The following is a 25,910-nucleotide window of genomic DNA, read 5'->3' as shown; positions in this document are numbered from 1 at the left end:
ATAGATATGGTAGTTTATCAAAATTGGATTCGTTTTTGCGAATTCTTTGTGGGTCTGTGTAATCTGAGGGAAATTTGTGTCTCTAATATGGTCATTTGGCAGGAGGTTAGGAAGTGCAGCTCAGTTTCCACCTCATTTTTGMAGGCAGTTTGCACATAGGTTGTCTTCTCTTGAGAAGCAGGTCTGCCTTCGGCGGCTTTTCTCAATATCAAGGCTATGCTCACTGAGTCTGTACAAAGTCAAAGATTTCCTTATTTTTGGGTCAGTCACCTTGGTCAGGTATTCTGCCACTGTGTACTCTCTGTTTAGGGCCAACTAGCATTCTAGTTTGTTCTGTTTTCTTGTAAATTCTTTCCAATGTGTCAAGTAATTATCTTTTTGTTTTCTCATGATTTGTTTGGGTCAAATTGTGTTGCTGTCCTGGACAGGACCAGCTTGCTTAGGGAACTCTTCTCCAGTTCATCTCTCTGTAGGTGATGGCTTTGCTATGGAAGATTTGGGATTCGCTTCCTTTTAGGTGGTTGTAGAATTGAATGGCTCTTTTTCTAGATTTTGATAATTAGCGGGTATCGGACTAATTCTGTTCTGCATGCATTATTTGGTGTTTTACGTTGTACACAGAGGATAGTTATGCAGAATTCTGCATGCATACAGTAGTCTCAATTTGGTGTTTGTCCCATTTTGTGAATTCTTGGTTGGTGGGCGGACCTCAGACCTCACAACCATAAAGGGCAATGGGTTCTATAACTGATTCAAGCATTTTTAGCCAGATCCTAATTGGTATGTCAAATGTTATGTTCCTTTTGATGGCATAGAAGGCCCTTCTTGCCTTGTCTCTCAGATTGTTCACAGCTTTGTGGAAGTTACTTGTGGTGCTGATGTTAAGGCCGAGGTTTGTATAGTGTTTTGTGTGCTCTATGGCAACGTTGTCTAGATGGAATTTGTATTCGTGGTCCTGGCAAATTGACTTTTTTTGGACACCATTATTTTTGTTTTACTGAGATTTACTGTCAGGGCCCAGGTCTGACAGAATCTGTGCAGAAGATCTAGGTGCTGCTGTAGGCCTTCCTACGTTTGGGACAGAAGGACCAGATCATCAGAAAACAGTAGACATTTGATGTCAGATTGTTCTAGTGCCCTCGTCAATTAATGTATATACAGTTGAAGTCGGCAGTTTACATACACTTAGGTTGGAGTCATTAAAACTAGTTTATCCAACCACTCCACAAATTTCTTGTTAACAAACTATAGTTTTGGCAAGTCGGTTAGGACATCTACTTTGTGCATGACACAAGTAATTTATCCATTAATTGTTTACACGAGATTATTTCACTTTATATTCACTGTATCACATTCCAGTGGGTCAGAGTTTACATACACTAACTTGACTGTGCCTTTAAACACTTGGAGAATTCCAGAAAATGATGTCATGGCTTTAGAAGCTCTGATAGGCTAATTGACATAATTGAGTCAATGGGAGGTGTAACCTGTGGATGTATTTCAAGGCCTACCTTCAAACTCAGTGCATCTTTGCTTGACATCATGGGAAAATCTAAAGAAATCAGCCAAGACATCAGAAAAATAATTGTAGACCTCCACAAGTCTGGTTCATCCTGGGAGCAATTTCCAAATGCCTGAAGGTACCACGTTCATCTGTACAAACAATAGTACGCAAGTATAAACACCATGGGACCACGCAGCCATCATACCGCTCAGGAAGAAGACGGAAGGAGATGAACATACTTTGGTGCAAAAAGTGCAAATCAATCCCAGAACAACAGCAAAGGACCTTGTGAAGATGCTGGAGGAAACGGGCACAAAGGTATCTATATCTACAGTAAAACGAGTCCTATATTGACATAACCTGAAAAGCCGCTCAGCAAGGAAGAAGCCACTCCTCCAAAACCGCCATAAAAAAGCCAGACTACGGTTTGCAACTGCATATGGGGACAAAGATGGTACTTTTTGGAGAAATGTCCTCTGATCTGATGAAACAAAAATAAAACTGTTTGCCATAATGACCATTGTTATGTTTGGAGGAAAAAGGGTGTTCTTCAGCTTGAAAGCCCCCCATCTCAACCGTGAAGCACGGGGGTGGCAGCATCATGTTGTGGGGGTGCTTTGCTGCAGGAGGGACTGGTGCATTTCACAAAATAGATGGCACCATGAGGCAGGAAAATGATGTGGATATATTGAAGCAACATCTCACAACATCAGTCAGGAAGTTAAAGCTTGGTCGCAAATGGGTCTTCCAAATGGACAATGACCCCAAGCATACTTCCAAAGTTGTGGCAAAATGGCTTAAGAACAACAAAGTCAAGCTATTGGAATGGCCATCACAAACCCTGACCTCAATTCTATAGAAAATATTTTGGCAGAACTGAAAAAGCGTGTGCGAGCAAGGAGGCTATAAACCTGAACTCAGTTACACCAGCTCTGTCAGGAGGAATGGGCCAACATTCTCCCAACTTGTTGTGGGAAGCTTGTGGAAGGCTACCCAAAACATTTGACCCAAGTTAAACAATTTAAAGGCAATGCTACCAAATACTAATTGAGTGTATGTAAACTTCTGACCCACTGGGAATGTGATGAAAGAAATAAAAGCTGAAAGAAATCATTCTCTCTACTATTATTCTGACATTTCACATCCTTAAAATAAAGTGGTGATCCTAACTGACCTAAGACAGGGAATTTTTACTATTAACTTGTCAGGAATTGTGAAAAACTGAGTTTAAATGTATTTGGCTTAGGTGTATGTAAACTTCCGACTATARACAACTGTATATGTTGAGCTTAAGCTGCATCCCTGTCTCACCCCCGGCCTTGTGGAAAGATATGTGTTTTTTGCCAATTTTATTCGCACACTTGTTTGTGTACATGGATTTTATAATGTCGTATGTTTTTTCCCCAACACTACTTTCCATCAATTTGTATAGCAGACCCTCATGCCAAATTGAGTCAAAAGCTTTTTTGAAATCAACACAGCATGAGAGAACATTGCATTTGTTTTGTCTTTTTTGTTTGTCAATTATGGTATGCAGGGCAAATACGTGGTCTGTCCTAAGGTATTTGGTTAAAAGCCAATTTGACATTTGCTCAGTACATTGTTTTCACTGAGAGAATGTACGAGTCTGCTGTTAATGATAATGCAGAGGATTTTCCCAAGGTTGCTGTTGATGCATATCCCCCGGTAGTTATTGGGATCAAATTTGTCTCCACTTTTGTGGTGACCAGTCCTTTGTTCCAAATATCYGGGAAGATACCAGAGCTGAGGATGATGTTAAGTAGTTTAAGTATAGCCAATTGGAATTTGTGCTCTTTATATTTTATCATTTCATTTAGGATACCATCAACCCCATTGGCCTTTTTGTGTTGGAGGGTTTGTATTTTGTCCTGTAGTTCATTCAATGTAATTGGAGAATCCAGTGGGTTCTGGTAGTCTATAATAGTTGCTTCTAAGATTTGTATTTGATCATATATATGTTTTTGCTGTTTGTTCTTTGTTATAGAGCCCAAGAAATTGGAGCAGTGGTTTATCCATAAATCTCAGTTTTGGATAGATAACTCTTCGTGTTGTTGTTTGTTTAGAGTTTTTCAATTTTCCCAGAAGTGGTTAGATTCTACGGATTCTTCAATTACATTGAGCTGATTTCTGACGTGCTGTTCCTTCTTTTTCTTTAGTGTATTTCTGTAGTGTATTTCTGTATTGTTTTAGTGATTCACCATAGTGAAMGCTCAGGTTTTCTGGGTCTCTATGTTTTTGGTTGGATAGGTTTTTCAATTTCTTTCTTAGGTTTTTGCGTTCTTCATCYAACCATTTGTCAATGTTGTTAATTTTCTTAGGTTGTCTGCTTGACATTTTTTTATTTGATTGGGAAGCTGAGAGGTCAAATATACTGTTTAGGTTTTCTACTGCCAAGTTTACACCTTCACTATTACAGTGAAACCTTATGTCCAGGAAGTTGTCTAGAAGGGATTGAATTTGTTGTTGCCTAATWGTTTTTMGGTAGATTTCCAGGGATGTCAGTGTACTAACTGTGAACGCTCCGAGAGACTCTGGGTTTAGGTCAGTGATAAAGTAGTCTACATTACTACTGTCAAGATATGAGCTATAGGTGTACCTACCATAGGAGTCCCCTCGAAGCCTACCATTGACTATGTACATACCCAGCGTCCGACAGAACTGCAGGAGTTGTGACCCGTTTTTGTTGGTTATGTTGTCGTAGTTGTGTCTAGGGGGGCATATGGGGGAGGGAATGCTGTCACCTGCAGGTATGTGTTTGTCCCCCTSTGTGCTGCTGAGGGTGTTGGGTTCTTGTCCAGTTCTGGCATTTAGGTTACCACAGACTAGTACATGTCCCTGAGCCTGGAGAATGTTGATCTCCCCCTGTAGGATGGAGAAGCTGTGATCATTAAAGTTTGGGGATTATATTGGGAGGATGTAGGTAGCACACATGAGGACATTTTTCTCTGAGATAAATTCCTTATTAACTTCTAGCCAGATGTAAAAAATTCCTGTTTTGACTAATTGAATAGAGTGGGTTAGGTCTGCTCTATACCCAAATAGCATACCCCCTGAGTCTCTTCCCTGTTTCACACCTGGTGGTTTGATGGATGGGACTACCAGCTCTCTGTAACCTAGAGGGCAACCAGTGGGTCCGTCTCCTTTATACCATGTTTCTTGTAAAATGACAATGTCTGTATTTCCAATTTCTTTGATGAAGTCTGAGTTCCTGCTCTTTCGGCCAAAGGCTGATGATCTCAGACCTTGTATATTCCAGGATGAGATAGTAAAAGCTTTGTGTTCCATAGTGTCTAGTGTTGTTTTTGTGTGGTGTAGGCCCAGAACATTACAGTAGGTGTGAGCAGAGCATGTTGAGCATCTGATACATACCTCTTAGGTCACAGGATTGGGCTTGCCCTGGAGCTGACAACAGCTCCAGGGCATGCCTAGTGTTTGGGCACCTGAGTCTAGCCACTTTGTGTTTGGGAAAAAGTTTATCCTATTGAATGTATTTGCCATTTGAGTCAATGAGGAGCACAATACCTGGCTTTTGTGTGTCTTCAGTGGATGTGGGGGGGTTGTCAGGAGGGCTATCGGGGGAGCTGACAGGAGGGCTGATAGGAGGGGGTCTGTTGGGTTGGTGGGTCCTGTGCTGTCTGCTTTACGTAACATAATTACCTAGAGATTGTCTTTTACTTTTTGGCTTCATACGTAGCTTCAGATTGAATATTACTCACTCAGTTTTGTGTTGGATGTTATTTCCAGGTTCAGGTGTGTTTCTTCTGCAGGTTTTGGTTTTTTAGAAGTTTTCTTGATACAGTCATCCTTGGTAGTAATAGTACATTCAGGTAATTCTGTCAAAAATCAAGGTTTTAGGTATGGAATTTGGATTTGGATTGAAGGTTTTAATGTTGATCTTAGTATCCTGTATAAAGTCCTTGTGGAAAAAAAATTCAAGTTTATCTACATTTATCCAACTCTAATTCTATATTTTTTGCAGAAGAACTCAGGAGCCCATGAGATCACTCCTGTCTCCTTTCAGCAATATCTCTGGCAACGGCACCATGCAATGCACCCTGGACTAAAGAGGCAGACAAATAGGAAAAATGTGCTAGACTCTCTGTTAAATTACACATTTCCCGAGGTAGGAATATGACAAAAATATGATCAATGGCTCATTCAAGAGAAGACAGCCTCTTGAGTTATGACATCGACCATTATTGAAATCTGACATGTATGTTAGACATTTTCGCAATCTAAAAGTCATATTCGTGTTAACCTCTAGTGTAGTGAGAGTGACTTTATCACAGTGCTACYTCATACCGGCCGGATTTCTGCCAAAAACTCAGATACACATGAAAACATGAAATTACCGTAGGATTCAATAGAACATCACTCAGAGATGCACAAAAACCAGGGGCTCAACTTTCACTAGGGATTGGGTGACATTTGTGACACAAAAACCAAGCAACGGTGTGCTTTAGGACCATGCGGATGCCTCCGAGCAGTCGGGTAGGCTGTTTGGAGTGTTTATCTGACTGAAAAAAATAAATACAAATATGGTCCCCCTAAAACCAGAGTTCCACCCCTGACAAAAACAATAAAAATMGGTATTTAAAAACCCATACATGTAATACTTTTACTCAAGTAGTATTTTACTGGGGGACTTTTACTTTAGTCATTTTCTATTAAGGTATCATTACTTTTACTCAAGTATGACAATTTAATACTTTTTCCACCACTGTGTGTGTGTGTATGTTTGTGTGTATGTGTGTATATCAAATCAAATTTTATTGGTCACACACATATTTAGCATCTGTTGGCGGTGTAGCGAAATGCTTATATTAGACACAGAACAAAAATATAAAACACCACACAATTTCAACGATTTTACTGAGTTACAGTTCATATAAGGAAATCAGTCAATTTATATAAATTCATTAGGCCCTAATCTATGGATTTCACATAGATTTCAAATGATTAAAAAAATTATTGAGTTAATAAAAATAAATTGCAAATTCAACAACGAGTGGTTTGGAAGGAATCAGTGGCTAACTGCAAGCATTGCAAAGCAATGACTGGCCTGCTATTCAGGCCTATTCAGATATGTATACTGTAGTTAAGAAAGTAATTATAAGTGTATGTTGTTCAGTAAGCTGTTAGTAGCCCATGTGCCTCACCCTAATAATTTGGTCTATTTTCCCCTCTTAATTTTGCCTACTGCTTTGATTTGGTGGTGCACATGTAGCCTATAACCTGTTTTAGAGAAATGTAATCATTGAATATTGTAAGAGCTTTCATTGTCTGCTTATATGCCCCCTTTATTTATGCTACGGTTCTGACTTGGTGTACAGGGAAAACACCATAAGAACGGCCCATGTTCTGAATTCTGTCGCTGTACATTTCAAAAGTGCTGAACAAATAGTCATATTGACTACGTCAGTCCTAGCTCGCTCATTAAAGTCTTAATCGAAATTACGGATTGCCTCTTATCTGCTTGTCGTCCCCTTATGCCATAGTTTGTACATCTCAATTGTCCGTCTCAGTAGAAACAACATTTGTTTAAGCAAGTCATCCATATAAGCTATGTTTTTTTAAAAGGTAGTAAATGAGGCTGAATGTACTGTTTCGCTGCCAGACAAGGGTCCTCTGATAGCCAGGTGTAGCAGTGGTAAAGTGTCCTGTTGGGACTGCTGTTGGGACAGCTTTATGTAGGCCCTAACAGTTTGTGGGAACCATTTGTCACCATTTAGTGTTGTGTTGTGTAGTGGCTTTGCTGGCATGCATCCCCCCAATTTCTTTTTTGCCCCACCAAGATTTACATGCTATAATCGCCACTGGCCACCACCATGCCTCACTGTATGGATAGTGCCAGGTTTCTGCTCAGATGTGATGCTTGGCATTCAGGCCAAAGAGTTCAATCTTGGTTTCATCATATCAGAGAATCTTGTTTCTCATGGTCTGAGAGTCCTTTAGGTGCCTTTTGGCAAACTCCAAGCGGTCTGTCATGTGCCTTTTACTGAGGAATGGCTTCTGTCTGGCCACTCTACCATAAAGGCCTGATTGGTGGAGTGCTGCAGAGATGGTTGTTCTTTTGGAAGGTTCTCCCATCTCCACAGAGGAACTCTGGAGCTCTGTCAGAGTGACCACTGGGTTCTTGGTCACCTCCCTGACCAAGGCCTTCTCCCGCGATTTAACCTTTATTTAACTAGGCAAGACAGTTAAGAACAAATTCTTATTTACAATGACGACCTACCCAGACAAAACCCTAACCCAGACGACGCGGGGGCAATTGTGCGCCGCCCTATGAGACTACCAATCAGGGCCGGTTGTGACACAGCCTGTAATCGAACCAGGGTCTGTAGTGACGCCTCTAGCACTGAGATGCAGTGCCTTAGACTACTGCGTCACTCGGGAGCCCTTTTGCTAAGTTTGGCTGGGTGGCCAGCTCTAGGAGGAGTCTTGGTGGTTCCAAACTTCTTCCATTTAAGAATGATGTAAGCCACTGTGTTCTTGGGAACCTTGAATGCTGCAGACATTATTTTGTACCCTTCCCCAGTGGAAAAGGGAAGGGGTCTGAATACTTTCCGAATGCACTGTACTGTACATAGTCAATTTAAACCCTTACACAAGCACAGTAGGATGATTTCATTCATATTAGTGCTTGTCCAGCCRAGTCAMTGGACTYACACTTATCTARATGGTGCCTATTTGGCAGACACACATTTTGTGCTTAATATACTTTTTTGTTCACAACTGAATATAATGGCCCTTCAAATATGAAAGATCATGGTTGAGAAGCAGTGATGCATGTATGACTGTTTATCTTAAAAAGACCAAATAAATGTTCCTATGTAAGATGAGAATAAATATGAGTTGCATTTGGAGCATATAATAGAGGAAATGCAGAGGGTAAATAACAGCAGTAGAGTTTGCTAGTGGTGTCGACGAACAACTGCAGACATACWCTAGTAGCCAATTTGTTGGAATTATTGTTTAGAGAGTATGCCATGTCAATGCAAAAATACTWCACCAATGTAACACCTAATCATTGACATGTGTGTCTTAAGTGTTAGCCTGTTACCTGATCCATAACCTGTAGACTAGTTATGAACCTGTAATCTGGTTCAAGAATTTTGCTGTCATCGGTGTGACATTGCATCAAGTCAGGATCAACATTCTTCATGCAGAGAGCAGAGCTCTGCGTGATTCTGCTACCCCTATGTATGGTTCTACGCCCCCTATTCACTCACTGCACCACCTCCAACAACCCCCCTATGGCGAACACACCTTTTGCTCCTCCAACTTTGAAAGGGATTCTTCTGCGACCCCCACGGTCGTGCAGGAAATGTTAATGATTGACATCTTCAAGAAGCTGGACCTCTAGCTACATTTGTCATGTAAATAGTTAGATGTTAGCATATCTAGAGGTGCCAAAAAAGTTGTCAAATTTACTTTAGATGTGACAATGTTTTCATTAGCAAACAAAGTTCATAAAAATAGCTAGCAATGCTAATGTTAGCTAGRTATCTATCATTCACTGATCTCTCAATCTAGCTAGCTAACATTATACTGCATCTAAAGTCAATCTGGCGACATAAAAATMACGACAAATGTATTCCTACTAATTATTTGCTTCCTTTTGTAATGTCATTTACCCAAGCCACTGTAATGAACAAACTAGATTTACATCTCACCTGTGTACCGGCTGGCTGGCTGCCAGTCTAGTGTACTGTGATCTGTGCTGATGCCAGCAGTCGCATGTGATTKTGGCTTAGCCTAACGTTTTTACTTTATTCACAAAATGTAATTTTGACTTTATTCTCTAAATATTGTACTATCCGTGCAAAAATGTTGTTTTTACCAAGTGCCACCACACATTGCCGTTTATTACACTTGGCCCTACAATTCCGTAGATAGGCCTTCTCCATAATTCATTGTTAGCTTAGATAATATTGTTTTTAGTGAGTAAAAACATTTATTTCAAAGTAAGTTTTATAACGTTGGATCAGATTATGTTTGAAACATCTTCGGGAAAAAGAGTTTCCCCATCTTTAAATCGCACTGTTTTTGTTGAGTGTGGTGCCGCTTGCATAAACTATATTAAAGTTTTAATGACCATGATAAATTGTTAATCCTTTCACTGGAAGCAGTGTATTAGCCAACAGTAAGTGCTCTCCTCCTCTCTGTCTCAGTCCCTTATGCTAAGAGCAAAGTATAACAACCACTAGATAGACATTGCATTAAGAGACAGAAAAGTGCCAGCCAGAGTCCTCCCACTAAGGCTAATATGTTTCTTTGGACCATTCTCTGTGGGTTTGTTAAGATTACTGTTTCTCCGAGGCACCCCTTGAAACTGAAATACCATTATTCAACTGCAATTTGAATTGAAATGCTCTTTTAAACTGCAGCTTTGTGAAATGATACAGTGAATTTAGCAATTAGTGAAAACATGAAGGTACACTCAGTGCTTGCAGCCCTTGCATCAACGCTCACAACACCATTAGTCATACAAGCCTTCTCAACACTCACAGGTTGACATGTATTGTCATGAGTCTTGTCCTAGAGGCAGAACTGAGTGATTTTTGTTTCATATTTAGTCAAAATTTGCTATGTTGTACAAATTAATTTAAACAGAAATGTGCTTTTTTGGTCTTAATTTAAGGTTAGGCATTAGGATTAGCAGTGTGGTTAAGGTTAGGGTTAAGCACTCTGCAGAGCTGCCTCCAGAACAAGATTCATGACGAACAACACTAACCTGCTCAACACTCAATCAAAACATMCATCATTCAATGCAAAGAATAGTTCCCACATGGAGAATAAAACTGATCCCTCCAGTAAGTAATGACATGAATAATGTCTATTGAATAGTGGAACCCTGGAGAGATGGCTTCAGCACAATAGGATAGCCTTTCTTTTGCACATTCAAACTCCACTACATTTTGAGAAGAAAATATAATGTGCTGGAGTGCTCAAATTAGTATACAAGGTGCTCTTTAAAAAGGGTAGTCAATAGATCTTGTCACCATGCCCTATTTGATCATTTCCTAAAAGCTTTCATTTTATAAGCTGTATCCGTATTTATAAGTGTACAGGACACTGAATGAGCCGGTGAAGTGAGTATGTTTTGGTCCACTGTGTCCCTATGGAGATGCTCTGCCCTATGGAGCCCACTGTTCCTTTGAGCCTGGGTCCTGTGGCTGGTCAACGTCCAATGAGCTGTCCTCTTGGAGGAGGGTCAGTGGGGAGGAACTGGAAGACAGTGAAGACATGCTGGGGACAGCTCTGCAAAATACACAAGGTAAATGGTGCAAAACACAACAGGTCAATCGAAAGTAAGCGGACCTAAAATTGCTGGGTAACACTTTATTTGAAGGGGGTATACATGATGACATCTTTATGAGACCAGACATAAATAGCGGTTGGGTATTACATTGTGCTGTATAACATACCAATTTTACACTAGACTTGTCCTCATCCTGTAAATTACTCATTCACTAAACACTAGTGAACATACATTGTACTGATAATAGAGTTCAATCTTGCAACCCTCTTCGTATGTGCAATACAGTATAAGCTCCTTTTGCACCCAATAGACAATTGACTAGGAATTGTAAATGGAGATATGGTGTCAGTGGAGGCTGCTGAGMGGAGGACGGCTCATAATAGTGTCTGGAACGGAGCAAATTGAATGGCATCAAACAAAGGGAAACCATGTGTTTGATGTATTTGATACCATTCTACCAATTCCACTTCAGCCATTACCTTGAGCCTGTCCTCCCCAATTAAGGTGCCAACCAACCTCCTGTGGATGGTGTCCTATAGCTGTAGGGTTCGAATTGAGAATTGGTTTTCAGTTGCTGTTGAGTCTCCTCTCCATCAGGTCCTGGAGCTAAGAGAGGGGTACTACAGAATGAGAACACTGTATAGGCAAAGGTGATCCTTCAGGTTTCTTTCCAAGTTTCTCATATTACACAAAGACTGGAAATCCATTTAGTTTTTTATGACTCCAATGGGATTTTCAACCTCCCCCTGTCCGAGTCTGTAACACCAACATGTTTCAAGCAGACCWCCATAGTCCCTGTGCCCAAGAACACTAAGGTAACCTGCCTAAATGACTACCGACCCGTAGCACTCAAGTCTGTAGATGGCGCCGGAGAAGAAAGCTGACGTTTTACGTGTTCCTAACTAATTGTGTCATTTTGTTTGTTTCTTTGCGATGTTTGTAACTTATTTTTCTACTTATTGTGTACATAATGTTGCTGCTACCGTCTCTTATGACCGAAAATAACTTCTGGACATCAGAACTGCGATTAATCACCACAGACTGGCAGAATCCTTTTTTTTCCTTTAATAAGTCCGACGAGCCCGACGTGAATGACATACTGTTTTCCCGGGAACAGGCCCAGATCCCCGTCATTTGCGTGAAGAGAAGGCGGAGAAAAAGGGTCTGGAGGGTGGGCTGCCTTCTGAGAGTTTGTAGGCGATCAAATAAACGCCCACTGCCTTCCATTCTGCTAACAAACATGCCATCTTTGGGGGAAAAATTAGATGACCTACGSTGAAGATTAAACTACCAACAGGACATTCAAAGCTGTAACATCTTATGCTTCACAGAGTCTGAACGACAACATTATCAACATACAGCTGGCTGGTTATACGCTGTATCGGCAGGATGTGTATTTTTGTAAATAACAGCTGGTGCACGATATCTAAGGAAGTCTCGAAGGTTTTGCTCGCCTGAGGCAGAGTATCTCATGATAAGGTGTAGACCACACTATCTACCGAAAAAGTTTTCATTTGTATTTTTCGTAGCTGTCTACATACCACCACAGACCGATGCTGGCACTAAAACCGCACTSAATGAGCTGTATTCCACCATAAGCAAACAGGAAAATGTTCACCCAGAGGTGGCGCTCCTAGTGGTCGGGGACTTGAATGCAGGGGAACTTTAATCCGTCTTACCAAATTTCTATCAGCATGTTAAATGTGCAACCAGAGGGAAAAAAACTCTAGACCAACTTTACTCCACACACAGAGACGCATACCAAGCTCTCCCTCGTCCTCCATTTGGGAAATCTGAGCATAATTCTATCCTCTTGATTCCTGCTTACAAGCTAAAATTAAAGCAGGAAGCACCAGTGACTCGATCAAGTTACAGTACTGTTTTGCTAGCACAGACTGGAATATGTTCCGGGATTCCTCAGAGGAATACACCACATCAGTCATTGGCTTCATCAATAAGTGCATCGATGATGTCGATCCCACAGTGACCGTATGTACATACGCCAACCAGAAGCTATCGATTACAGGCAACATCCGCACTGAGCTAAAGGCTAGAGCTGCCTTTTTCAAGGAGCGGGACTCTAACCCGAAAGCTTATAAGATATCACGCTATGCCCTCCTGACAAACCATCAAACAGGCAAAGCATCAATACAGGACTAAGATCGAATCATACTACACCGGCTCTGACGCTCGTCGGATGTGGCAGGGCTTGCAAACCATTACAGACTACAAAGGGAAGCACAGTAGAGAGCTACCCAGTGACGTGAGCCTACCAGACAAGCTAAACTACTTCTATGCTCGCTTCGAGGCAAGCACCAACTGTTCCTGGAAGACTGTGTGATCGCGCTCTCCGTGGACGATGTGAGTAAGACCTTTTAAACAGGTCAACATTCACAAGGCAGATTACCAGGACATGTACTGCGAGCATGCACTGACTAACTGGCAAGTGTCTTCACTGATATTTTCAACTTCTCCCTGTCCGTGTCTGTAATACCAACATGTTTTAAGCAGACCACAATAGTCTCTATGCCCAAGAACACTAAGGTAACCTGCCTAAATGACTACTGACCCGTAGCACTCACGTCTGTAGCCATGAAGTGCTTTGAAAGGCTGGTCATGCTGACATCAACACCATTATCCCAGAAACCCTAGACCCACTCCATTTTGCATACCGCCCTAACAGATCCACAGATGATGCAATCTCCATCGCACTCCACACTGCCCTTTCCCACCTGGACAAAAGGAACACCTATGTGAGAATGCTATTCATTGACTACAGCTCAGCGTTCAACACCATAGTGCCCTCAAAGCTCATCAATAAGCTAAGGACCCTGGGACTAAACACCTCCCTCTGCAACTGGATCCTGGACTCCCTGACGGGCCACCCCCATGTGGTAAGGGTAGATAACAACACATCCGCCATGCTGATCCTCAACACAGGGGTCCCTCAGGGGTACGTGCTCAGTCCCGTCCTGTACTCCCTGTTCACTCATGACTGCATGGCCAGGCACAACTCCAACACCATCATTAAGTTTTCCGATGACACAACAGTGGTAGGCCTGATCACCGACAACGACGAGACAGCCTATATGGAGGAGATCAGAGACCTGGCCATGTGGTGCCAGGACAACAACCTCTCCCTCAATGTGATCAAGACAAAGGAGATGATTGTGGACTACAGGCGCATGTGACTAATACAATTTGATTTGATTTTCATTCCAATTCAAGRTTTCAAAACATTTGGAATCTAAAGGCTTTGTAGACCTAAAGGAGGAATTCCCTATTGGGTTATCACTGAATGGAATTACATTCCTTTGAACAGTTTGTCGATGATTTACAATCAGTTATAACACTTGAGTATCATGAAGCCCAGCAGCATGGTGTGTAATGTAAAACATGTTCTATTGCTGCTGAGATGATTTCCATTCATTTTCTGCATTTCAGTTTATAGCTCCAATTGGTTTCAGTCCAAATCGACTTGCACTAAGCCAAGGCAAAATGTATTGTTTTTGAGATGAGGACTGAAAGACTGTTTTCTTCAGAGCTCTATCAGTCATGCCCTGTTGACTGGTGCACTACATCAGTGTCAGCTCCACTCTGTGTTGTGGTTATTGTCTTTTCCCTCAGGGCACTTCCTGTTCCTGGCCGTGAGAAGGAGGAGTTCCAGTCATGAGGTGTCTGTCCGGAGTTACTCCTTCCCCCAACCAGTCTCTACGACAGCCTGTCAGGTGAGAGGCGTAAATGGACATATCTATCCAGCCACCCAATGGCTTCCTTACTGATGAGACAATCTCTCCTTCCAACAACATGTTCACTGATGACTCACTGATGAGTTCTAGACATCCTCATGAAGGGAGTTTTAGAAACACCCTCAAAAGATGCCAGATCAACCAACCATAGCCAAGGCCTGTCTATTGATTTGCATTTTTTGTAATTAATCCGATTTCCCCCCCAGACAGCTGGTCTATCATAACAGAGAGCAGTCATCTGGTACTACACACAGAATATCAAACGTCATATAGTTTTAAGTCATGTTAAAGTCTTCAAAAAATATGTCATGAAATTCACTAATTCACATCCTTTCTGGATGTCTCTGTCTGCAGTTGCATTTCTCCCTGTATCTCTATGGGGAGTTTAATGGCACCGTGCTGTTGTCACTAGAGGAAAATAGTACTACCACGTCCCGGTTGGTGTGGGAGAGGTCTGGACAGTGGAAAGATCACTGGCAGGACATCACTCTACAGCTACCTGCCCTCCTCAGTGGGTATGGTTCCCTAATGTACTGCGTAATTACTGACCTGAGGTGTCAACACATAACATTACAGTACATAAAGTTCAGAGTTAGAGTTTCTTGAGTGATTGTAGTTTGATAAATGATTACTGTGAAAGAATGTGAAAGAATTTAGGGTATTTTAATAAAACAAAAACGAATGTGAAATCTAGATTTAATGCCATACTGTGTTTCTCTCCATTCATTGTGATGTGTGTTCCCCCAGGTTCCACCTCAAGGTGAAGGCTCTGTGGGGACCAGGCTCCAATGCTGACATCGCCCTAGATGACATCACCCTGGGGGCAGCATGCTTTGACACAGGTAGCCCTCCATGCAACACAATCTGTACACAACACAAACAGTCAGGTCTCAATGTAGATACTATAACATACTGTATGGCTCGAGTACAGTGAGTGACTATTTGGAGGGCTCCAAACACATCATTGAATAATTTCTCAGGTAAAACTCCCTAAATATTTTAAGGTTACATTTACTGATTGAGAGGGGCCTCTTTTGGCCTCCTGAGTAGCACAGCAGTCTAAGGCATCACTACAGCCTGGGGTAGCATCACTACAGCCTGGAGTTCGATCCCTGACTCTGTCAAAGCCGGCTGTGACCGGGAGCCCCGAAGGATGGTGCACAATTGGCACAGCACCGTTTGGGTTAGGGGAGGGTTTGGCTGGCAGGGCTTTCCTTGGCTCATTGCGCTCTAGCGTTGTCAGTCAGATGGTGTTTCCTCCAACACATTCATATGGCTGACTTCTGGGTTTGTGTTTAAGTATTTTATTAGGATCCCCATTAGCTGTTGCCAAGGCAGCAGTTACTCTTCCTGGTCCAAACAGACATAAAACATTGTGTCATACAAAACATTGTGCATTTTACAAATGTACATTGCTCGGTTATTACATTACAATATTACAATACTACATTATATTACTAAGAATAATGTGTGGGTGTGTGTAGAGTTTATGTTTTAGACTGTGTGTCTCTTCACAGTCCGCGTTGTGCCTTCACAGTCCGCGTCCATGTACGTATGGCTCTAAATAGTACTGTGTGTTTCCTAGCCTTTATTCTGGACTTGGGGACTGTGTAGAGACCTTTCTGGTGGCTTGTCTTGTTGGGTATGTATGAGTGTCTGAGCTGTGTGTTAACCGGTTAAACAGACAGCTCAGTACTTTTAACACGTCAATACCTCTCAAATAGACCAGTAGAGATGCAGTCAATATTTCCTATACTTTGAGCCAAGAGATTGATATGCATGTTGTTGATATTAGCCCTCCGTGTACATTTAAGGGTCAGACGTGCTGCTCTGTTCTGGGCCAACTGTAATTTGCCTATGTTAACCAAGCAGTGTGTTAAGAAGCAGCACGGCTTGGCGGGTCATGTTTTAAGGATGCATGTCTCGACCTTCCCCTCTCCCGAGACCGTTGGGGAGTTGCAGCAATGAGACAAGATCATAAATACAGATTTGATATCACAAAATTGGGGAGAAAAATGAAAAATGTACAGTATATAAATAAAATTAGAAAGGGGTCTCTTTCATAGAGATACAGCTAATTCCCTCAACGTGATCAAGACTAAGGAGATGATATTAGAATACAGGAAAAGGAGGACCAAGCACGCCCCCATTCTCATCGACGGGGCTGTAGTGGAGCAGGTTGAGAGCTTCAAGTTCCTTGGTGTCCACATCACCAACAAACCAACATGATCCGAGCACACCAAGACAGTAGTGAAGAGGGTACGACAAAACCTATTCCCCCTCAGGAGACTGAAAAGATTTGGCACGGGTCCTCAGATCCTCAAAAGGTTCTACAGCTGCACAATCGAGAGCATCCTGACTGGTTGCATCACTGCCTGGTATGGCAACTGCTCGGCCTCCGACCGCAAGGCACTGCAGAGGGTAGTGTGTATGGCCCAGTACATCACTGGGGCCAAGCTTCTTGCCATCCAGGATCTCTATACCAGGCGGTGTCAGAGGAAGGCCCAAAAAATTGTCAAAGACTCCAGCCACCCTAGTCATAGCCTGTTCTCTCTGCTACCGCACGGCAAACGGTACCAGAGCACCAAGTCTAGGTCCAAGAGGCTTCTAACAGCTTCTACCCCCAAGCCGTAAGACTCCTGAACATTTAATCAAAGGGCTACCTAGACTACTTGCCCCCCCCCCCTTTTACGCTGCTGCTACTGTCTGTTATTATCTATGCTTAAGTCACTTTAATAACTCTACTATATGTATATATTACCTCAATTACCTCGACTAACCGGTGCCCCCTGCACGTTGACTCTGTACCGGTTTACCCTGTATATAGCCCGGCTATTGTTATTTTACTGCTGCTCTTTAATTATTTGTTACTTTATTTATTTTCTTTTTTTGTATTTTTCTTAAAACTGTATTGTTGGTTAAGGGCTTGTAAGTAAGCATTTCACTGTAAGGTCTACACCTGTTGTATTCGGCGCATGAGACAAATACAATTTGATTTGAAATAGATTCCTTAAAGGACCACTAGATGATGGCTATTAGCTCACATGGCCTATATCACTGAATCGCGCCATTCACCTGAGATATGCCATGACGTTTGTGTAGGAGGAACTGAATAGATTCTAGTTAGGACACAGTAACATTCAGTGGAGAGCAACGCCCCATAACAACTGCTGATCCACCCCCATGTTGTTGCAGATGAGACCGTCTATAGAGCATGCCTTAAGACTGGAAACAATAGAGCTTTTGAGGAAGAGTCAAAGAAAGAGAAGAGTCTTAACCGAAGCATGATGCACACAGATGCGTCGGCTAACCGCCACCTCCAAATCAGCTGGAGAGCTCCCCTGGAAGACAACACACTGCCTGATTGCTTCTGAACGGGGGAAACCGACCGTAGAATACTTCTCCCTGGGATTGAATCCGCAATCTGACAATAAAATCAGCAGGTTCCAGTGTCATATACGTTATTGTCACACTGGAGCACAGATCTTCTTCGCTCCATCCATTGTTATCTACCATAAAGCTCTTTGGTCAGACATTTGGGGGGAAGCCTGCCAACATTAGTTTTATTTGATAGGCATTGTACCCAGATGCGGTTGGGTAAATATTGGAAGGAAGGGAGGAGGGGGGCTTGCAGAGGTATGCCCGGTTTCGTGCAAGGCATGCAAGTTGGCGACGCCAGACAGCCGCCAATTGGGCGGGATATGATCAGCATGCAGATTTATCGTCCCTATTACGTTTTACTGGAGCACATCTCCAAACCCTCCAGAATTCCACATCTAGTTGCAGCTACTAAATCATAACCGCCCTTATCTTGTCTCCTGCTAACACTTTCACGATGTCTTCCCTCACAATTATCACTTAACTCCTAAAGCCCTTCGTCTTTCTCCACTTTTTCCATAAGTCAGTCAGTCAGTCAGTCTGTCAGTCTGTCTGTCTTCTGTCTGTTCTGTCTGTCTGTCTGTCTGTCTGTCTGTCGTCTGTCTGTCTGTCTGTCTGTCTGGTCTTGTCTGTCTGTCTGTCTGTCTGTCTGTCGTGTCTGTCTGTCTGTGTTCCTGTCCTGTCTGTCTGTCTGTCTGTCTGTTTGTCTGTCTGTCTGTCTGTCTTCTGTCTGTCTGTCTGTCTGTCTGTCTGTCTGTCTGTCTGTCTGTCTGTCTGTCTGTCTGTCTGTCTGTCTGTCTCTGTCTGTCTGTCTGTCTGTCTGTCTGTCGTCGTCTGTCGTTGTCTGTCTGTCTGTCTGTCTGTCTGTTGTCTGTCTGTCTGTCTGTCGTGTCTGTCTGTCTGTCTGTCTGTCTGTCTGTCTGTCTGTCTGTCTGTCTGTCTGTCTGTCTGTCTGTCTGTCTGTCTGTCTGTCTGTCTGTCTTGTCTGTCTGTCTGTCTGTCTCTGTCTGTCTGCTGCTGTCTGTCTGTCTGTTCTGTCTGTCTGTCTGTGTCTGTCTGTTCTGTCTGCTCTCTGTCTGTCTGTCTGGCTGTCTGTCTGTCTGTTCTGTCTGTCTGTCTGTCTGTTTCTGTCTGTCTGTCTGTCGTCTGTTTGTCTGGTCTGTCGTCTGTCTGTCTGTCTGTCTGTCTGTCTGTCTGTCGTGGTCTGTCTGTCTGTCTGTCTGTCTGTCCTGTCTGTCTGTCTGTCTGTCTGTCTGTCTGTCTGTCTGTCTGTCTGTCTGTCTGTCACCCTGCAGCTCATACATGCTTAGAAAGGGTTTTTCGACTGTCCCCATAGGAGAACCCTTTTTGGTTCCAGGCAGAACCATTTTTGGTTCCAGGCAGAACCKTTTGGAAAGGGTTCTACCTGGAACCAAAAAGGGTTCTTCAAAGGTTTCTCCTATGTGGACAGCCAAAGAGCCCTTTTAGCCTCTAGATATAACCTTTTTTTCTTAGTGTATGTATTTTTATCTACTAAGTTGTGGACCTTAAGCTGCTTCCAAAACCAAATCTACACTCTAAATTCTGTCTCTGTCTTTGAATTGACCATGATTAATGGAAAATGTATGAAAGAGAATGTTTTGTAGCGATGAATGTGTCTTTCTCCCTCCTCTCAGATCTCAACTCCCTGCTGCTCGGACACAGATTCTTCCATGAAATGGACTCCATCAGTGAGCTAGATTTCCTCAGCCCCCTCCCAGAGCCCTCTGCCTCAGGTACACTACCAGCTGTAGTGGAATATATTTAGCATTTCTATCACCAATGGCCTTTGCGGTTCGATTTTCACAGTGGTTTTTCCTGGCCATTTTTCATAATAAACAAGGTGCTTCCATTAATGTAATTTCCTTTGATTTCCTCAGCAGCTGTTCTACCATATGTCTGTTTGTCTGTCTTCTTTCTGTGCAACACAGGGAGTTTGTTTGTTGACTGACGTGTCTATCTCCTCTCTTCAGAGGTGTCCCTGATGACCTGGTGGTTCACATCCTGTGGGGCCAGTGGCCCCCGAGGCCCCACCCAGGCCCAGTGTGACAGCGCGTACCGCAACACCAACTTCAATGTCACTGTTGGTAAGGACGGCCCGTTCAAAGGAGTGCAGACCTGGAGGGTACCAGCCACCAACAGATACATGTGGGTGCAAGTTTTGATATGTTCTTCTAATGTTGTAGAAACATGAACGCTACAGGCAACAACTGTTTTTGCAATCAGAGCACTTTTGCACTAGACTAAACCATATCAAATCAAATTTTATTGTTCACATACACATGGTTAGCAGATGTTAATGCGAGTGTAGCGAAATGCTTGTGCTTCTAGTTCCGACCGTGCAGTAATATCTAACAAGTAATCTAACAATTTCACAACAACTGCCTTATACACACAATTGTAAAGGAATGAATAAGAATATGTACATAAAAATATATGGATGAGCGATGGCCGTGCGACATAGTAGATGGTATAGAGTACAGTATATACATATGAGATGAGTAATGTAGGGTATGTAAAGATTATATAAAATGGCATTGTTTAAAGTGACTAGTGATACATTTATTACATCCAATTTTTAATTATTAAAGTGGCTAGAGATTGAGTCAGTATGTTGGCAGCAGCCACTCAATGTTAGTGATGGCTGTTTAACAGTCTGATGGCTTTGAGATAGAAGCTGTTTTTCAGTCTCTCGGTCCCAGCTTTGATGCATCAGTACAATTAGTACAACCTCGCCTTCTGGTGAACGGGCAGTGGCTCGGGTGGTTGTTTTTGGCCTTCCTGTGACATCGTGTGCTGTAGGTGTCCTGGAGGGCAGGTAGTTTGCCCCCGGTGATGCGTTGTGCAGACCTCACTACCCTCTGGAGAGCCTTACSATTGTGGGCAGAGCAGTTGCCGTACCAGGCGGTGATACAGCCCGACAGGATGCTCTCGATTGTGCATCTGTAAAAGTTTGTGTGTTTTTGGTAACAAGTCAAATTTCTTCCGCCTCCTGAGGTTGAAGAGGCGCTGCTGCGCCTTCTTCACCACGCTGTCTGTGTGGGTGGACCATTTCAGTTTGTCTGTGATGTGTACGCCGAGGAACTTAAACTTTCCACCTTCTCCACTACTGTCCCATCGATGTGGATAGGGGGGTGCTCCCTCTGCTATTTCCTGAAGTCCACGATCATCTGCTTTGTTTTGTTGACGTTGAGTGTGAGTGTGAGGTTATTATCCTGACACCACACTCCGATGGCACTCACCTCCTCCCTGTAGGCCGTCTCGTCGTTGTTGGTAATCAAGCCTACCACTGTATTGTTGTCTGCAAACTTGATGATTGAGTTGGAGGGGTGCATGGCCACGCAGTCATGGGTGAACAGGGAGTACAGGAGAGGGCTGAGAACGCAACCTTGTGGAACCCCAGTGTTGAGGATCAGCGGGGTGGAGATGTTGTTTCCRWCCCTCYCCACCTGGGGGCGGCCCGTCAGAAAGTACAAGACCCAGTTGCACAGGGCAGGGTTGAGACCCAGGGTCTTGAGCTTAATGATGAGTTTGGAGGGTATGGTGTTAAATGCTGAGCTGTAATCGATGTACAGCTTTCTTACATAGGTATTCCTCTTGTCCAGATGGGTTAGGGCAGTGTGCGGTGTGATTGTGATTGCGTCATCTGTGGACCTATTGGGGAGGTAAGCAAATTGGAGTGGGTCTAGGGTGTCAGGTAGGGTGTAGGTGATATGATCCTTGACTAGTCTCTCAAAGCACTTCATGATGATGGAAGTGAGTGCTACGGAGCAATAATTGTTTAGCTCAGTTACCTTAGCTTTCTTGGCAACAGGAACAATGGTGGCTCTCTTGAAGCATGTGGGAACAGCAGACTGGGATAGGGATTGATTGAATATGTCCGTAAACACACCAGCCAGCTGGTCTGCGCATGCTCTGAGGACGCGGCTGGGGATGCCATCTGGGCCGCAGCCTTGCGAGGGTTAACACGTTTAAATGTTTTACTCACGTTGGCCGCGGTGAAGGAGAGCCCGCAGGTTTTAGTTGCGAGCTGTGTCAGTGGCACTGTATTTTCCTCAAAGCGAGCAAAGAAGTTGTATAATTTTTCTGGGAGCAAGACTTCCGTGTCTGCGACGGGGCTTGTTTTCTTTTTGTAATCCATGATTGACTGTAGACCCTGCCACATACGTCTTGTGTCTTGAGCCGTTGAATTGCGACTCCAGTTTGTCTCTATACTGACGCTTAGCTTGTTTGATCGCCTTGCAGAGGGAATAGCTACACTGTTTGTATTCGGTCATGTTTCCGGTCGCCTTGCCATGATTAAAAGCAGTCGTTCGCGCTTTCAGTTTTGCGCGAATGCTGCCATCAATCCACGGTTTCTGGTTGGGGAAGGTTTTAATAGACACTSTGGGTACAACATCACCAATGCACTTGCTAATAAACTCGCTCACCGAATCAGCGTATACATCATTGTTGTTGTATGAGGCTATCTGGAACATATCCCAGTCCACATGATCAAAGCAATCTTGAAGCGTGGAATCCGATTTGTCGGACCAGCGTTGAACAGACCTGAGCCCGGGCGTTTCCTGTTTTAGTTTCTGTCTATAGGCTGGGAGCAACAAAATGGAATTCTGGTCAGATTTACCGAAAGGAGGGCGAGGGAGGGCTTTGTATGCGTCACGGACGTTAGAGTAGCAATGATCCAGAATGCTGCCAGCCCGGGTCACGCATTCGATATGCTGATAAAAATTAGGGAGCCTTTTTTTCAGATTAGCTTTGTTAAAATCCCCAGCTACAATAAATGCACCCTCAGGATAAATGGTTTCCAGTTTACATAGAGTCCAATTAAGTTCTTTCAGGGCCATTGAGGTGTCTGCTTGGGGGGGGTATACACGGCTGTGATTATAGTCTAAGATAATTATCTTGGTAGATAATGCGGTTGGCATTTGATTGTAAGGAATTCTAGGTCAGGTGAACAAATTGACTTGAGTTCCTGTATGTTGTAATGATCACACCACGACTCGTTAATCATAAGGCATACACCCCCGCCCTTCTTCTTACCAGAGAGATGTTTGTTTCTGTCGCTGCGATGCGTGAAGAAACCGATTGGCTGTACCGAATCTGATAACATATCCCGAGTGAGCCATGTTTTCGTGAAACAGAGAATGTTACAATCTCTGATGTCTCTCTGGAAGGCAACCCTTGCTCGAATTTRGTTTACCTTGGTGTCAAGAGGCTGGACATTGGCGAGTAGTATACTCGGGAGCGGTGAGCGATGTGCCCGTCTACGGAGCCTGACCAGAAGATCGCACCGTCTGCCCCTTCTYCGGCGCAGAAGATGCTTGAAACAAGCCCCTTGACCAATGATTGCATCTGTACATCAGTATTGACAGCTGGCAGGAAGCAGCACAACCTGAAAAATCAGTCAACTGATTAAATACTACTTCGTGTCACGGATCTGCTAGACCGATCAATATAGGCAAGTCTCTGGAGTATCAAGATTGATTTTCAAATCATCTAAGTTAGGGGAGGAAGAGTATGACGTGGGCTCAGCCCCTGCCTGCCTTCCTGCGCTGTGTGTGTGTGTGTGGTGTGTGTGTGTGTGTGTGTGCGTGCGCGAGAAAGACTGGAGCAGAGTGAGAAGCATGACTCACCAAATAGAGAATTAGATTAGTCTATCTGTGCTCACTCTCTCTCCCTAATCTGGAACCTGCCAAACCAAGGCTTTGAACTAATTTATTTGATTTGCTGTTCTAGTCACGCGGCCTTATTACAACACTAGATGTTAAAAGCGCTGGCTTACCACACACCGCCACATCCCCCGCAAGGCTGGGGGCCCAGGGGCTCTTGGGGGACCCCCAGGAGTTTGCCCCCATAGAATTAGGAATTAGAATACTAGAATGGACATGAACTTTCTTAAAATGGGATAAAGGTAAGCCAATTGGGTCAGGGAATTGGTAAACTATGGTTTGCCAGTCAAGTGATAAGAWATTGTGTTAAATAATTAATTTGAAGAATTTATCTGCTCTGTATGTTTGTTAGCTAGCGAGACAGTTTTAGGGGAATGATTGCATAAATGTTCATTCATGCTCTGTTTACATATATTTATTTAATTTTTTATTTAACCTTTATTTAACTAGGAAGCCAGTTAAGAACAAATTCTTATTTACAATGACAGCCTACTCAGGCCAAACCCCAACGATGCTGGGCCAATTGTGCGCCGCCCTATGGGACTCCCAATCACGGCAGGATGTGATACCTGGATTCAAACRAGGTACTATAGTGATGCCTCTTGCACTGAGATGCAGTGTGCCTGTGCCGCTCGGGATCCAGGCTATTTATACAGAAAATTGGTATAAAACCTGTATAAACAGTATTTATGATTATATTACAATATTTAAGGTTGGTAATAATTATATTACAACATTTCTGATATTTCCCATGCCTTTGTTTTATTTATCTGCATAAGTAAAATCAGGATTATGCCRCTACTGCTATTAATTCCAATTAGTCTGGTTATGGCTGCCATTAATTCCAGTTAGACACCAATGCTAATAAAGAAGCTCCCCATATCTTCTCATTGCCTATCCTTACCCCTTTTAACCAGTGGTGTACCACAGTTTCTGAGAGGCTGAGAGAATTTGCATTTTTAAAGAACATTTCCTGCTATTCTTCACAGAAAAAATGTAGCAATTTTACAGCTAATTTCCTGTAATTTTTTAGATGGTTTATGACGTGTTCATATCCTGTCTGGGGGGGGGGGGCACCAGAGAGATCTTAAATTATTAGAGTGGCTTAGTCATAAACCATCAAAGTTCCAGAAAGGGGTGAAAATGGCAGTCAGAGTGTGATAGTACCCCCCCTTCCCCCCTAGGGACGCCACCTGGCTGCCCGGGGTGTCGGCGGTGGAAATCGGCGATGAGGGCCGGGTCCAAGATGTCTTTAGCAGGAACCCAGCACCTCTCCTCCGGGCCATAACCCTCCCAGTCAACCAGGTACTGGAAACTCCTGCCCCGTGGTCGAACCTTCAGGAGGCGTCTCACCGTGTACACTGGCCAWCAATTACCCGGGGGGAGGGATGGGCCTGGAAACAGAAGACAAAGGACAGGAGACACAGGTTTAATTCTGGACACATGGAAAGTAGGGTGGATACGAAGGGTACGGGGTAACACAAGATGGACAGCAGGAGATGGAGATGGGAAAAGGACCAATGAACCGGGGAGACAGTTTGCGGGACTCTACCCGCAGYGGCAGGTCCCGAGTGGAAAGCCATACCCTCTGCCCAGTGCGGTAGCGGGGAGCTGGAGTCCGGCGACGGTCCGCTTGTTGACGATWCCTGGAGTTGGTCATGAGAATAGCCGCCCTGGCTCTTCTCCTGGTACGTCGACAGTGGCGGACAAACATCTGGGCCGAGGGTACGCTGACCTCCTGCTCTTGTTCTGGGAAGAGTGGAGGCTGATACCCCATGGAGCACTCCAAAGGGGAGAGTCCCGTGGCCGAACAGGGAAGGGTGTTCCGGGCATACTCCACCCAGACCAGTTGACAGCTCCAGGTAGTGAGTTTGGTTGAGACCAGGCATCTCAAGGTGGTTTCCAGATCTTGGTTGGCTCGCTCCGACTGACCGTTGGTTTGGGGATGGAATCCCAATGACAGGCTGGCCGACGACCCAATAAGGGTGCAGAATGCCTTCCAGAACTGAGACAAAAACTGAGGATCCCGATCGGAGACCATGTCTACCGGGAGCCCATGGATCCGGAAGACATGCCGCACCCTAAGCTGGGCCGTCTCCTTGGCAGAAGGTAGTTTGGGGAGAGGGATGAAATGGGCGGCCTTGGAGAACCGATCGACTACRGCCAGAATGACAGTGTTGCCATCAGACGGAAGGAGCCCAGTGACAAAGTCCAGAGATATATGAGACCAGGGACGATGAGGGACCGGTAGTGGCCAGAAGGAGCTTGCCGTGGAGTCTAAATCTGAGAACACACTGTGCACGCGG

At 43.7% G+C, this 25,910-nt stretch overlaps 1 protein-coding gene across 2 annotated transcripts in view; it reads left to right on the top strand.

The window, feature by feature from the left end:
• Positions 1–25,910, top strand: part of LOC111968865 (tyrosine-protein kinase receptor) — an 89,954-nt gene that overhangs the window by 40,851 nt on the left and 23,193 nt on the right. For both annotated transcript variants that reach the window (XM_023994786.2, XM_023994785.2), the window contains exons 7-12: positions 10,656–10,805; positions 14,418–14,518; positions 14,894–15,054; positions 15,287–15,381; positions 19,573–19,671; positions 19,909–20,083. In XM_023994786.2, the coding sequence (XP_023850554.1) occupies positions 10,656–10,805; positions 14,418–14,518; positions 14,894–15,054; positions 15,287–15,381; positions 19,573–19,671; positions 19,909–20,083 (781 nt within the window). The remainder of the gene's footprint in view (positions 1–10,655; positions 10,806–14,417; positions 14,519–14,893; positions 15,055–15,286; positions 15,382–19,572; positions 19,672–19,908; positions 20,084–25,910) is intronic.

The sequence above is a fragment of the Salvelinus sp. IW2-2015 genome, linkage group LG9, assembly GCF_002910315.2.
Source record: "Salvelinus sp. IW2-2015 linkage group LG9, ASM291031v2, whole genome shotgun sequence".
In the NCBI taxonomy this organism is placed as follows: Eukaryota; Metazoa; Chordata; class Actinopteri; order Salmoniformes; family Salmonidae; genus Salvelinus; species Salvelinus sp. IW2-2015.
The sequence above is the reverse complement of the archived record's forward strand: the minus strand, read 5'-3'. Positions and strand labels throughout refer to the sequence as shown.